At 41.6% G+C, this 14,294-nt stretch overlaps 1 protein-coding gene across 4 annotated transcripts in view; it reads right to left on the reverse strand.

Moving 5' to 3' along the window:
- Nucleotides 1–14,294, reverse strand: part of pds5a (PDS5 cohesin associated factor A) — a 31,479-nt gene that overhangs the window by 5,106 nt on the left and 12,079 nt on the right. For all 4 annotated transcript variants that reach the window (XM_031285734.2, XM_031285737.2, XM_031285735.2 and 1 more), the window contains exons 3-25: nt 12,713–12,916; nt 10,765–10,851; nt 10,547–10,644; nt 9,342–9,468; nt 8,571–8,651; nt 8,275–8,415; nt 7,139–7,254; nt 6,879–6,973; nt 6,614–6,759; nt 5,526–5,677; nt 5,018–5,131; nt 4,650–4,731; nt 4,510–4,558; nt 4,238–4,377; nt 3,285–3,400; nt 2,583–2,688; nt 2,239–2,399; nt 1,917–2,040; nt 1,571–1,729; nt 1,331–1,399; nt 971–1,107; nt 726–849; nt 95–299 (exon numbers count right to left, since the gene is read on the reverse strand). In XM_031285734.2, the coding sequence (XP_031141594.1) occupies nt 95–299; nt 726–849; nt 971–1,107; nt 1,331–1,399; nt 1,571–1,729; nt 1,917–2,040; nt 2,239–2,399; nt 2,583–2,688; nt 3,285–3,400; nt 4,238–4,377; nt 4,510–4,558; nt 4,650–4,731; nt 5,018–5,131; nt 5,526–5,677; nt 6,614–6,759; nt 6,879–6,973; nt 7,139–7,254; nt 8,275–8,415; nt 8,571–8,651; nt 9,342–9,468; nt 10,547–10,644; nt 10,765–10,851; nt 12,713–12,916 (2,833 nt within the window). The remainder of the gene's footprint in view (nt 1–94; nt 300–725; nt 850–970; nt 1,108–1,330; nt 1,400–1,570; nt 1,730–1,916; nt 2,041–2,238; nt 2,400–2,582; nt 2,689–3,284; nt 3,401–4,237; nt 4,378–4,509; nt 4,559–4,649; nt 4,732–5,017; nt 5,132–5,525; nt 5,678–6,613; nt 6,760–6,878; nt 6,974–7,138; nt 7,255–8,274; nt 8,416–8,570; nt 8,652–9,341; nt 9,469–10,546; nt 10,645–10,764; nt 10,852–12,712; nt 12,917–14,294) is intronic.

Genomic DNA, 14,294 nt, shown 5'->3' on the forward strand with positions numbered 1-14,294 from the left:
GGTCTTTGATAGTCTAAACTGCTGCTCAATAAAGCACACATTAAACGTTTCAGTAACTTTCAACATGAAAACATCCATAGGTCCATCCACTGACCCTGAGCGAGAGGGTTTTGTTTGATGAACTCTCTGCGGACAGAAATGTTTTTGAGGAGGCACTGCCGGGCATGGGCGCGGCGCTCCTTCACTGGGTCCTTGGCACACAGGGCGAAGACGGCGAGGTACTCCAGGGGCAGCACCAGTTTGACGAGAGCCAGGTGCAACTTCTGAGCAAAGATTTGACGAACCTGGTAGCACTCGTCCTGTATGTAGGGAAGAATAGACTTCAATTAAATTCAATTCACACAAGAGAGTAAAGAAGATTATCAGTACTAATGAGAATGTTTTCTTTTATTCATATGGTACATTGTAACTGAATCAACTGACATGTCAATTAGTTCTCATTGTGTACACATATAGTACAATTTGCATATTATAATAGGCCTTTCACACAGCAGACATTTTTGACTTGTCATCGCAGGAAAAGTACAGGTGTTACTAATGACATTAAAAATGGCTCCATTCTGACAGTCAGATAGCATGCACGATACCAGGACGAAGCAGCTAAATGGAACTCGGCCATCATTAAATTCATCATTTATACCTGTGCTTCTCTTACTGAGACATGTCAAAATGTCTTCTGTTAAAAAAGGTTCTACAAAAAAAGGGATATAAAAGGTGAGACTGACGTTGATAACGAGGCCGCAGAGCTGAAACTGTTCAGGTGTGATGATGTCATGGTAACAGGGCTCCTGGGCCAACTTCATTATGGCTCCGCCTGCGGCAAGCCTCAGACGAGACATGTCTGACTTACTGTGACGAGGAACAAATAACAAAAGGGGAAGAAGGATAACAAAGATGACATTTTTTTTAAATCAATTACAACTGGTAAATGTGTTCCCCCAAGTGTTGTGACCTTCAAGCCCCGAGTTACCTGATCTTCTTCTGCTCTGTGAGGTCTCCCTCGCTGACCAGCATGGCTGACAGCAGGCGCAGGGTGGAGTTTGCTGACTTGGATTGGTTGTTCTTCATTCCTAGTAACCAACGCACTAGCAGCTTGATGGCCTGCACCTGGGGGAACCGGAAGAGCATGAATAATTAAGACAAAGTGAGGTCCCTAAATCTTTAAAGAATATCTTTCTGTTTACAAAAACATCAAAACAACAAAAACATCAAACAAGATCGGAATCCTTGTCATCAACTCAAGATCGTACATGTGCATGCCTGCAGTAAAAATGCAAAATCATATTGGACTAGAAGTGAAATAAATGCCACAGATATGATTGCCTCTTACCTTAGCTAGGACCTCAGGTGAAACTTCCTCATCAGTGGTCCACAGCTTCCCATTCTTGTTTCCCACCGACTAGAGACATAAAAGGCGCATCACATTCACATTCTCACTCTTTTCTTGACTGGGTTTATGTGTTGGAAGTTGTAATTCATAAAACAGGTGCCCAAAAATATAAAAAATGTTTGTTAAAAGGGTGCAATTATGTGTGCAACTGTTTCAGTACACTGTTTGATCTCCACGCACCCTGTCATTCATGAGCAAGTCCTTGACAATGAAGTTAGCCACAATGGACTTCATTGGTGAAGCAAACTGATCTGGGGCCAGCATGGAGATGTGGCCCAGGGACACCAGAGGAGTAATGAGCTGCTCTGGGACATCTGCATTCAGACTACGTGACAGAGGCTGGGGGTGAAGGGAAAAAACTGTGTGAGTGCATCCCAACAAAGAAATGTCAGTACAATAAAAGATGACATACAGAAGACAAAAAAATGACATACAGTGCAAGTTAAAATAAATAAAAACATTGCTGTCAATTTGTAATATAAAGGTGCATCCCTACAAATCAGTAAGTAAGAAAACGGTCCCCTACCTCAAAAATCTGTGCCAGCTGCACTTCCTTGTTATTAAAGATGGCGTGGATACAGTGGACGGCCTGCTTGGCCTGGTGAGGTGTTCCCCGCTTGGCTTTCTGATGCAGGACGGGAATCAGAGTCCTGATGGACATTAGGAGGAGTTACACAATGCAGGTTATTTCTTTCATTCAACCCAGATGTGGACCAGTATGGCAAGTGACGAAAGTGTGGACCCTTCGCCTGTAGATTCATAAAGCGACAGACTACTGTCCAAATACAAATGTCTATTGTTTGAATTCATCATTTGCACTTTTAAGTATAATGTCATTTCTCTCTTACGATCTTATCTGTTGTAGCTCTGTCTCGATCTTCTGCCCTGTGTTTCTGAATATCTGGATGGCTGCCTCTGCCACTTTTTCATCCTCCATCTTCAGACACTGCAGCAGAGACTCGTAGGTTTCTGCTGAGTGGAACGCTGTGGGGTGGGTGAACGACAGGACCTAGAGAGTAGAAATCATTGTTTTTTTTCTAACATTAATTTGTTTCAAAAATGCACAATCCAGCCTTAAAAAGACTTTTACCATACTTTGCGTGTTTACGCCCCCGTTTACTAAAAATCACACTGGTTACATTTTGGGCATTAGCTTCCATTTATCACAGTATGATTGGTCCATGCTATGTACCTTGAGTAGCTCCAGGCCAGAGCGGATGGCTGTATCAGGGGTAACGCCCTCCTCGTCGTCATCAGCCGTGCCCTCAATGGACTTGTTCAGCAGCTTCACCAGAGCACTAAAAGAAAACAAATTATAAGTTATTACCTCACCTTTGTTAAAATAATCTAAAAGTGCATTACACGACAACCTGGAGCACTTTCGGATAACTTACAACAACATAATAGCAAGTATTAAACATGACAAAAATTGTTACACTGCCTAACGTAAGCACTAGAAGTCATTCAGTATGTAGGTTTCCTCTCTCATGGTGTTTTTCCATAAAGAAGAAAGGGTTAAACCTGTTCCCTGTCTAAGGCTTGCAGGTACAACTCACCACCACTAGGTGTCTCAGTGAATTAGAAAAGCCTGTTAATGGTATTACACAATGACACAGAGTACATGAAGCTCCTTATTACTGAGATAGGGAGTGCAGGTCCGTCGTACGACTGCCTCTTTGTGTGTACTATACAAAGAGACACTTAAATCTGATGGAACAGGATTTACAATCCAGTTTCATCTCTTTCAATTTTAATCGAAATGTACTCTAATCCATTTTATTGCTATTAGAATTTAGACTTGACTATGTTCAAATATTTTGGTCTGTTGTGAAATTTGAAAGTAAAACCCAACCCCAACACTTGGTGTGTTGAACATGTCAGGAGTTTTTCTGACCTGATGGCCTCAGAGTCGATGTGGACGGGGGCGATGCGCTCCAGCAGGAACTTAACCATCTCCAAGAACGGGTTGGTGGGCTGTTTGGGGAACGTCAACTTCCGAGTGATCTCTCTCTGCACACAGTACAAACAGTACACCTTTAGTACCGACATTCATGGATTTTTGCTTATATATCTCCACCGCATTCACGCCAAGGTCTGTATTACTAAATCTAGAACAACCGTCCTAAAAGTACCTTCGATCTTCAACCCTGAATGTGTGCTCAACTAAGACACAAGAGTGTGACTGGTGATTTTGAGGTCCTTAATATTACTGTGGTAGCGGATTAACATTATGAGGATTCAAACAAAAACAGAGGTTGAATGGTTTGCTCGGTTATATATAATACATTCCATTTACATTTAATAATTCTGGATCAATGGAAATACATTTCCAGGATAAAGCCTGACATCCGGCGTATGAGGCTTCGCCCCTCACCTTTCACTCTGTGTGTGTTGCTGTTCTCAATATTCCTTCGCTACAGGAAACAACAACAAACCTAGAACAAGCTTTTTTTCCTTCTACTATCCCAGAATGTATCTGTGGTGTAGCCAGACCTTTCTCCACAGCGCTGTGGAGGGAGAACTGGCAATGCGAGTACTTGTAGAAGCTTTCTTCTCTTTTATAGCATGACATTTCCTGCTACTACAATATAAAGTTGTCATTTTTAAGTGACTGCACCTTGAAAATATAGAAAAAAATGAACCATTTTTATTAACTGCCACGACGTCCTTTCTCTAAAACGTCACTTCTTCAGGGATTTTGAGTGATTTGTGACTGCTACCTTGTAAATATAGGCTCAAAAACAAACTCACAGCACCGAGTCTTTGTTCAAGATAAGGAGAGAGAATGAGACTTGCAGCCTGTCTGTGAGTGAGTGTGTATGCTAAATGGATGAGTGTTCTTCTCACCACACAGATCTCAGCCTGTTTGCAGGAGCAGGTTGGGCTGATGAGCATCTCCAGCTGAACTCTGAGCTTCTCGTCCTCACCCAGAACCTGGTTGAACTTCTTCATGAAGTCCTGGGCCTTTCCAGCATCTGGCAGATTCTCTGTGAACATACAGGAGAGTTTAATCAGGATGTCAGTCATGTTAAGTGGAATGGACCTTTACCATTATGAAGAAATGACAGAGCGTGGGGATTGAAAGTGTACTGTACACGTTTGTGTGGTTTCCAACTTACTGGCAATACTCATCAGCTTCCCAAACATGGCTGTGCTATTAGCCTCCGACTACCAGGAGAAAGAGAGAGAAATATGTTATACATGTTTTGCATCGAAATACACGGAGGAAGAGGAGGTTAGTTTTTGTGTGTCAACACACCACTGGCAGCTTGTGGAGGTCAAGCAGCTCTTTGACGAGGCTTCTGAGCATGTTCTGACACTTCCACATCTCATTCAGGGCCCTGAGAGCAAAGAATACACCAAAAGAGAGGAGAAACAGGTGAGAGTTGGCAAAAACACAGGGGATGATCAATATACTGTCCATGTGATATGTACAAACATGTTGAACTGTTAGTGTTGTTGTTTTCATGTTTGCAGATACAACGTTGGGTTTGCTGGCCATTGTGCAGTTCTGTATTTTCTAAAGCAATGTTTATGTTTTAACATACATTAAAATGATACAGGTCAGTATTTATGTGTACAATGTGTGTTTTTTCTTAGAGGAGGCAATATTGCAGGTTTACTGACTTGACAGCGTTTGTGTCCAGGCAGGCATACAGGTAGTACAGACACTTCATCTTCTCCTCTGTGTCAAGACTGTGAGGGACCATGTACTGAGCGAAGATCTTCTCTACCAATAACCTGAAAAAAGGAGGGGAGAGTTTCCGTGAATTGTGTGAAAACAGAGACAATGGAAACCAAAATAAATTCACTGTGCAGTAATACTTTCTGTATTAACAAAAATCTGTACTAATAGCACTGGTCTTAGCTGGTCCATTCAGCATATGTTCTATCGTCTGTTAATCCCAAGTCTCACAAAAGCAGGTTTCAAAGAAATGTATTCTACAACAGACACAAAGTACCTTTAAGCTTTTAGAAGACAATTTAGTTGGCTATATTGGCAGTTTATCTTAACGTTTACGTGTTTCTCATGACAACCTACACTGAAGTAATGTTGACCATGGTTGAAACGTCCAACACAGCTGTGTTGTCCTTTTCAACATTAAACTATTTATATATCTGCGCATATGCTCACTTGTCATCAATGCTGTTCTGATAGTAGATGTGCAGCAGTTTGTCTTTGATCCAGCTGATCTTCAGGGCAGACTCTTTCCCGGCCTCATGGTGCAGACAGTATTTCTTAAAAAGCTGAGCAAGGCCCATCATGGCTTCCTTACGCACACGCCACTATAGGGGGAGGGAGAGGAGGGAAGAACAACCGAACAGGGAGGTAAGATTTAAATTAAGATGAGGAAATTTAATTTACGTTTATTGTACAAGTATGAAAAGAGCAACCTGGTGTTGAGGGTAATTCCTTACGGTTTGTGTGTCATAAGCAAATAAAAAATGTAAGACTCTGAATCAGGGCTCCAAAGTGCAACCAAAAATCTATAACGTGGGACTAAACATTTTGATTGGTCACATCGGTGCGCCTGCAGGTGTGTTTCTGGTTGCAGTATTGGGTTCAGACAGAAGACGGAAGCCCTGCGTAGCGCTGTGTAGCACCCTGAAACGCTGTGAAAAACAAAATCCGATGTCCACGTCCAAACTGTTATGTGACTTTGATAATAAAGTCCATTGTTCGATTGTTGTGAAATATCTGCCACCACATTTATGGTTTCCTTGCGTCACTGCATATTAACACCGACTCACATTAAATAACCAATGTTATAAGTCAGGTTCAGCAACAAATTAAGACTGCAAACGAGAACAAAATCCACAGATATGGATTTCAAAACAAATCCTCAAAGCACCTTGCTACTTTTCATTGCAGTATGCAACAGACAGCTTTGTCAAGGCAGTTTTGTCTGGAGCTTTTTACACTGATCAACCAGTGGCTGGGCCATTGTACGCACAGTCTTTTTTTTTTTTTTTTTTTTAAATCACAAACACGGTCGGTCATTGAAGGCGCAGTGGATGATTGGTTTGTGCATCAAAAACAAATCCCATACAGACTTTTTAATTAATTAATAATCTTTTTCTAAAATAGTCATACGCCAGAACTCCAGCACCACACCGGAGTACTTTAAGCCCTGATGACAGAAAGAGCTTGGATTTGAAAGTAAAATAAATACATCCAACTGCTACTATGACTACCCACATGAGAGTGCATATTTGTCTCACCCTCTTGTCTAAGGTCCTTTCCCGTACGAAGCCCAACAGCTGGTCGTTGACCAAGTTAAGGTCTTTCTTCCCGGCGTTGATAATGGTGACAATGACATCATGACGGATGGCTTCCTCTGGGTCATGGGAGCGCACCTTCAAATACTCTGATTGGATAATAAGGAGAAAGAAATGTAACCACTTCTTGTTCAGCATAATTTAAAAGAAATGACTCAATTAGAAGAGAGGAGAGTGAAGAAGACAGTGAGTCAGAAAACAAACACACCCGTCAGGTCTCTGGCCAGGTCTGGGTGGTTCATGAGGCAGTGGCTGGCAAACTTTACACACTCTAGCCTGACTGGAACGTGGATGTCATTGAACCTGGAGAAAAAAAATCCGTTATATAAAAATAAAACCATTTTATATATCTTTAGTACTCTATAACAAGTACATCCCTTTTCTTTTAATTAGTCTCTCCTGGTTGAACTGGATCAGCTTAAACATCACTTTGTGCGAGTGTGTCTGCATAGTGTTCACGTAACTCACCGTCCTAAGAAGCACTGCCATAGCGGTCTGTTCTGTGAGGCCAGCTCTGAGTCTTTGGCTCCAAACAACTTAGCTAGCAACCGTACAACAGCTAGACGCTCCTCGCCATCATTGCTCTGCAAACACAAGAAAAGCATGTAAAATACAAGCTGCATTTTCCTCCCAAAATAATTAGAATTTTACTCCTTTCCTGCTCTCGCTTTGCCAGACCTTCCTCCACAGCGCTGCGGAGGAGGGTCTGGCTGGTCCACACAGCATTCTGGGATGGGGAAAAAAAACGTGGTCTGGTTTATTGGCATTTCTTTAAACCAAATCACAATTGTCACTAAGCTACAGCTAAGCACTGGGCAGAGCCACGGTGCCGCTGCAAAAAAGCCTCGGGAATTAACTTGTTTTGGTGGAACGTGTGCGTTTGAAAATTGTTTTAGTCGTGCAGGGAAAACTCAGATTTGACAGATAGTCTAGCTAGCAGTCTCGATATACAATGCAGAGATCTGAGGAGCAGTTAACCATTGTCCTCCTCGTGAATCCACCGGAGTTTAGAATTCCAACACAAAGAAAGCGGACGGCACCGGACACCCGGCCGAAAAGAGTGAAATCCGGCGGCAACGGAGCAATCCTGGAAGTGGAACGTCGTGGATATAGACTAGCTCTCTCCTAATGCAAATAAGTAAGACAAACTGTCAACCATCTTGAGCTTTACCTGCACAATTATCCAATATTATACCAATACCAATATTTACCTCAAAATCTGCCTCAAAGGCCGCTCTTAAAAATAAACATGTTTTTTGTATGTTCCTGCATTTTCTGTTCAAAAGCACAAGGGTCCTTGGTTGTCAATCACCAATATAACACACCTGACAATGTGCATTATCTTAAACTGAGAGGTAAAGCCGACCCAAGGTAAACAAGCTTTAAAATCTGGCCATTTGTCCATTACCCCTTAATACTGCCCTACAAATGATTCAACAATAACACTACAAAGTTACATCACTCCTATAAAGTTGACACCGTCTATAGTTTGATCAATGTTAATGTTTTGAGCAAAGCATCAAGAGAACTAGTCCTCTGTGATCTGAGGTGAGATGTACAGTTAACATTTTGACTGTGTGTGTGTGTGTGTGTGTTGCGTTCACCTTAAGTTTGAATTCCAGCTGTGGCATGACAGAGGTAAGCAGCATAGGGTCGATAGCAAACAGTTCCTGGATGAGGTCAAATACGTGCTCTGATAGGTCACTGACTGATGACTTGCCCATCACTAAAACCTGATTGAAGAACTGAGGAAGGAAAAAAAACACTGTGAGAGACAAATACTTCATTGAACAAGATGTACTGTAGATACATACAACAGCTTACATAGACAGAGTCTGAGGACGAGAGTAAGAAAAACAAAAGTCGCAAACTGAAAATGAATAAGTGAGGCTCTACTCACGTTAGCAATGCATGTCTCGATGGTCTGGACGGTCCTCTTCAGCAGAGTCTTGGCAAGATCGTACGCTTGCTTGTTCAGATTCTGTTCCAAGGAAAGTAAAACACTGATTAGTCAGTTTAACTGACAGTGAACATCAAATATTCACTAATACAAAGAACTTCAAGCTTGTCCAATATGTCAGCTGACAGTGGTTGAGAAATATGCAAGGCTTGTATACTAAACTGTGCAAAATATATATTTCCTATGTGCAATTCTGTAAAATGTAACCATTAAGTCTGTCTACTTGCTATATCTTGCTTTTTTTTTTACTGATGTTTCTTGTTATTGCACTATCCCCTTTGCTGCTGTAACACAGCAAATGTCCCCACTGTGAGACTAATAAAGCATTATCTGATTTTAAGGATCACCGTTGTCAATTTTTAAAACAGATTTTCATCGGAAAAAAAGAAGCTGTTCTAAATATTTATCATCATTTTGTAATATGGGTCCTCTTGTGGTGAGCACAGATCAGAATGTTTAGTTAATCCAGCATGTTTGTGCTGCAAATGATTATTTTATAATCTGATTTTAATCCAGAGTTTTGTCTGTTCACCCATTATTTAATATTCAAAATAAATATGCAGATTTTATTTTTGAAAAATAAAATAAAAAATAAGAAAATACAACACAGTTGCATAATTATATCTAAATATATTTTTAAACTGTACAAAATCAATACAAATAATGACATTATAACTAGATAATGTACATGAATGTGTTTGTGTGTCCTACCTTGTGTGCAGGAATGAGGTTAATGAGGATGGTATCCAGCAGCTCCTGTGTGACTCCGTCACCCTCCATGATGATGGAGCTCATCAGGTCTATCATGTGCATCTGCACCTTCTGGTTATGGCTGTTACTGTGGAGGAAGAGATGGAAATGAAAGAAAAACTGAAACAATAGATAAAAACAAAGAGTGATTACTCACTGTAACCCCTCAACACCTGGTGTCAAAATGGGTCCTAGCAGTAACTGGGATTATATCTATCAGTCTGCATGTTTCTAGTGACACGAGGGTCGGGGGTCAGCCTGAGGACATGTGACGGTGGAAACAGGCTGCACGAGAGGATCAGCGTTTCCTGAGCTAATTGACGTTTCTCCCTATCAAGTTTACGTTATGTTATGTCTGTGTCCTTAATGTATATCAAATGAACTGTCAAGCGAGTGGCAACGCCTTGGTACACCGAAGAGAAGCACGCTGGCTTCAGTCGGCGGTTAATAATTCAGTTCCTTGTTTTCAAATGTACGAGTAGGGCTGGGCACCGAATTCAATACTTTTTAGGCACCGACCGAATTGCCTCTAAAGTATGGAGTATTGAAAAATGCCTCGTCATTCAATACCCATTTTCAATACCTAAGGAGTAAATCTCATCAGCGCAAGTGAGCCAATAAGCATGCAGCATGCTTCTATCAAGATCTAATAATGTTTGTGACTGGCTGTCTAACGTTGCACGTCGCAGAGGCAAAAATTCTACGTTATGCACAAACAGGGCTCATGTAGTAGGAGCTGAAAAATAAAAAGATTTGTGCCACAATGTGTAATGTTGTACTTTCTTTTTGTTTTATAAAATTGGTATCGAAAAAAAAGTATTGTTTAGGAATTTGTATCGAAGTCACAGTATTGATATCGGTACCGGTATCTGGTATAATCCTAGACGTAGCGAGAGCAATCAGGTTCCCAGGGTTGGTTTACCGTGACACTAGGTAAATGAAATATGCTAAAAAGGGAGTCAAAATGTTGCTTATCTAGACATGTTACAGATTCAAGTACATACATACATACATACATACATACATACAAGTATGACTGTGCTGGAATATGAAAAACATCTGATAAACAGTAATATTAAGGATTTTTAGAAGAAAAAAAAAAAAACCAATGTTCAGTTATAAGATTTGACATAAAAGGAAACCGCAGCAGATAACAGGGGCCTTACTTGATGACAGAGAAGAGTGTTTTGAAAAGCTGGATGAAGATCTCGTTGCAGTCCTCCAGTTCAAAGCATATGTTGTATGACTTCACCCACGCCAGGTTCTAGAGAAACATTAAAAATACAAGTTACTCCTTCATCAGCAGTTTGTTGTACTGTCCCTTGAACCATAACTAACAAAACAAGTTTAGCCTCTCGTGGTGTCTACCACATAAGCGCATTACCTCCAGCAGGTAGAAGTATCTGTTGAACTGAGGGCTCTTAGTGTCTTCCAGTCCCTTTAGCTGTCTGGTGATGAACAGGAAGATGTCCTAGAGACAAGACAGGAAAACACTTGTTTTTAAGTTAGTAATGGGGAGTGCTTGAAAATAAATTCTGGCAAGACCCCAAAACAGCAGATTTGATTAGAAAAAGCAATGACAAAGTTCATTACGATTCTACAATAACCAGTTAATAGCACTTTTTTTCCATTGGCTTGCCAAAAGATTAGCCTGAATGAACTGAAGACTTAATGGCTTAGAGAGGCAGTCAGGGTTCTCTTTCTCAGATATATTATATAAAATGATATACCTTTATTTTGTAACATAATAGAATTGCCATTCATTTTATTTTGCTCATGTTCGTGTTAGTCTACCAGTCTCGTATTGCCAGACCTTCAGCCCAATTTATAGTCCCGTGTTAAATCGACGGCGTAGGTACGTCTAGATACGGACCCTACGCCGTACCCTATGCAGTATCCTGATGTGCACCTTTCAAAAAAAGGAACTGCACGTCGCGGCGACGCAGACCGCAACAACTGGGATTGGTCCGCTTGGCCGTGGCTTGGTAGCGTTGCATTTCCCCCTACTCATTTCCGGATTCTCCTTCTCCATAAACATGAAAAAAAAAACATGAGGGTGAACTTTTCCTGCTACAGCTTTCCGACTGTGGTCAGAAAGCACAGGGTAGACACTTTGTTTTTCCGTCTACACCTCTAGAGTCAGTACTCGCTCCGAAGCCATCCCGGTCACTCTCTTACTCGCTTTACCACACACTCCCTGCATACCAGTGTATCACCGTGTATACTTAGTCTATAGCAATCCCTGCCAAACGTCCCAGTTAGATAGTTAATGCCGTAAACATATTCTTTGTAAATCTTTACAATCATTTGCAGAAAAAAACAAGCAGGCCTGCCTTATTGCGTGATTAAAATCTTCGTCAAAACTTGCCATGTTCAGCAAGTAACATTAGCTTGCTAGCTCGGAGGTTGTTCCTTTTCGTTTATCGTAGCAACTGGATTTTGTCCCACAGATGGCAGCAGGGGAGTGGCAAAGCCAGACATCCAGCTTGTCAGGCTTAGGACGACGACAGACTGGCTGCGTCGCGTGAGCGTGGCGTTTCTGTTGCGTGGCGGCTGCGTGGATTTTTTTATGTCTTTACACACCAGAAACGTGTCTGACGCGGCGCTGCTGCTGCTAGCCTTGTCTGTACACATGTATGTTTCCCATTGGTAAAACGAAATACCATGTTAAACATAAATATATACTGATTTGATTACAGCAAAGACAACGTCGGCAGTATTGACGGCAAAATAGGCTACAGAATATTTCGTTCTGTATTGACAGGTGCAATATTAGAAAATCGAATCGAAAAAGACTTTTTTTTTAAATTACATTTATATCTGCATTTATGTCAAAACCTAGAGACTTTCAAACATCAACATGTCATTTATTAATATGTATTTGTGTCAAAATGACATATAAACATATTTCCTATTCTATTTTGCCTGGAAACGCTTCCAACATGCTTGCCTGTCGCGTGAAAAATAGGCGTTGGTTCCATTTCTAGCAGGCACACGTTTTCGGCACGGCTTGAGCCGCGCGTTAGATGTGCGTGTCACGCAGGCAGTTTGCAAGCTCTAACCTGTTGACATAGGAGCCGAAATAAAAACTGACACGCCACGCAGCTGACACGCTCACGCCACGCATCCAGTCTGTCGCCGGCCTTATCCTGGCAATGTACTTTCGTTGAACCAGACTAGTCAGCTACAGCTACTCATTAAATCTGCAGACAATCATTTCAACTAGTGTTATGAGCAAAACTCAAATGCTTGGACTGCTTTTGAAAACTATTCCCTTGAGGATAGATGATAGAGGATTTCATACAGTAGGCTACCAAGGGTCAGTTCCTAACCTTGAGTTTGTCGTGGGAGGTGTAGGGGGCCTCGGGAGCATAGATCCTGAAGATGTCAGCCAGGCAGCAGGCCACCAGTAGCCTTACGTCTTTATTGGGGTTCCTGAGGAAGAATTCTGAGGCGAGGTGGAGTGCAAGGCCAAGATACTGCTGCTTCTCCTCTTCAGAGTCTTGGTCCATGTCCATGTAGGTTTTCACCACCATCTGTGAAACAGGACAACAAGGGAGGAGGAGGGTGAGAAGGGAACCATCCTGGGCACACCACAAATAAAACGTTTGACAGTCAGAAAACTGTCAGACGCCCCTACTCAGACAGAAAATATGGACTGCTGCATCACAGCTTTTGTTTGCTTTGTCTTGTGTAATCTAGACCAGTGGTTCTCAAAGTGGGGTACGGGGACCCCTAGGGGTCCTTGAGGAGGTTACCAGCAAAAAAGGGAAAATTTATTTTCACTATAATTTCCTCCATAAGTAACACAATGACAGAATGTGTGACTATGTTGGTCATGGGTTTCATACACTTTCTGTAATTAAACCTCTAAAAGCAAAAATCCTATGAGAAGCAGGAGCCGGGGACAAAATCTTCATCAAATGGAGCTCAGTGGTCTCATTTTGTCAGTTTAGGGGTCCTTGACCTGAAAAGGTTATAAAGGTTATAAGGTGATAAACCACTGATCTAGACAATATCATTCATGGAGCGAAGTAGCCTATCTATGGAGCTGCTGCGGCAGAAGGTTTGGACAGCCTTTTTTCATCTCCAGCATGAAATACTAAAATTTCCACAGCAGCACTTTTAAGTGGGCGCACCTGCAAAATGCCATTCAGATACAGGCAAATAATGCTGGCTTTCATTATTGTAAGTAAGTAACTTTGTTTATTTAACATCTTAGCACAAAACAGTACTCGCTTGAGGTGATTTCAGCAGAGGCCAATGTCAGTATTGCAGTTCACATGAAATCCAGCGCCCCAAACTTTAGGCTATGTTTAGACGGAAACGATCTGAGGAGAAAACGCAAAAGTGCCGTTGTGCTCTCATTTTTTATTCCGCGTTTAGACGAGAGTTTTGAGGGGGAAATCTGTGTGCATATGGTGATGCAAAAGTGTGTGAAATTTGATGTAGTATGCACGCCAGGCGGCTAGGTGGCACTGCCACACAACACCACCAAGTCCGCGCGCCTGCGTAGAACCTTCCTTCTACTTCTCTCCTTAGTAGCGCGAAACCAAAACATGTCGAAGCAAACAACAAAAGCTGACAATTTTGTCTGGGCAGACGAGGAGGAGTTGCATGTTTGTCTGATGATGACCGACACAGTCGACCGTGATAAGCCACAGCACTAGGGCTGGGCGATATGGAGAAAATCAAATGTCACAATATTTTTGACCAAATACCTCTATATATTGATACCGCAACGATATTGTAGTGTTGACTATTGGTGCTTTCACAAAATATTAACACAATGAAAATTTTGATAAATAATCATCAGTAATGTGGATATAATGACTAAGTGGATAAAGGCAAATAATAGAACAGTTACAACAGTCTGGTAAGTTCAGAAAATGACATCACTTTACTGTAATGCAG

The sequence above is a fragment of the Sander lucioperca genome, chromosome 4 (assembly GCF_008315115.2).
Source record: "Sander lucioperca isolate FBNREF2018 chromosome 4, SLUC_FBN_1.2, whole genome shotgun sequence".
Lineage (NCBI taxonomy): Eukaryota > Metazoa > Chordata > Actinopteri > Perciformes > Percidae > Sander > Sander lucioperca.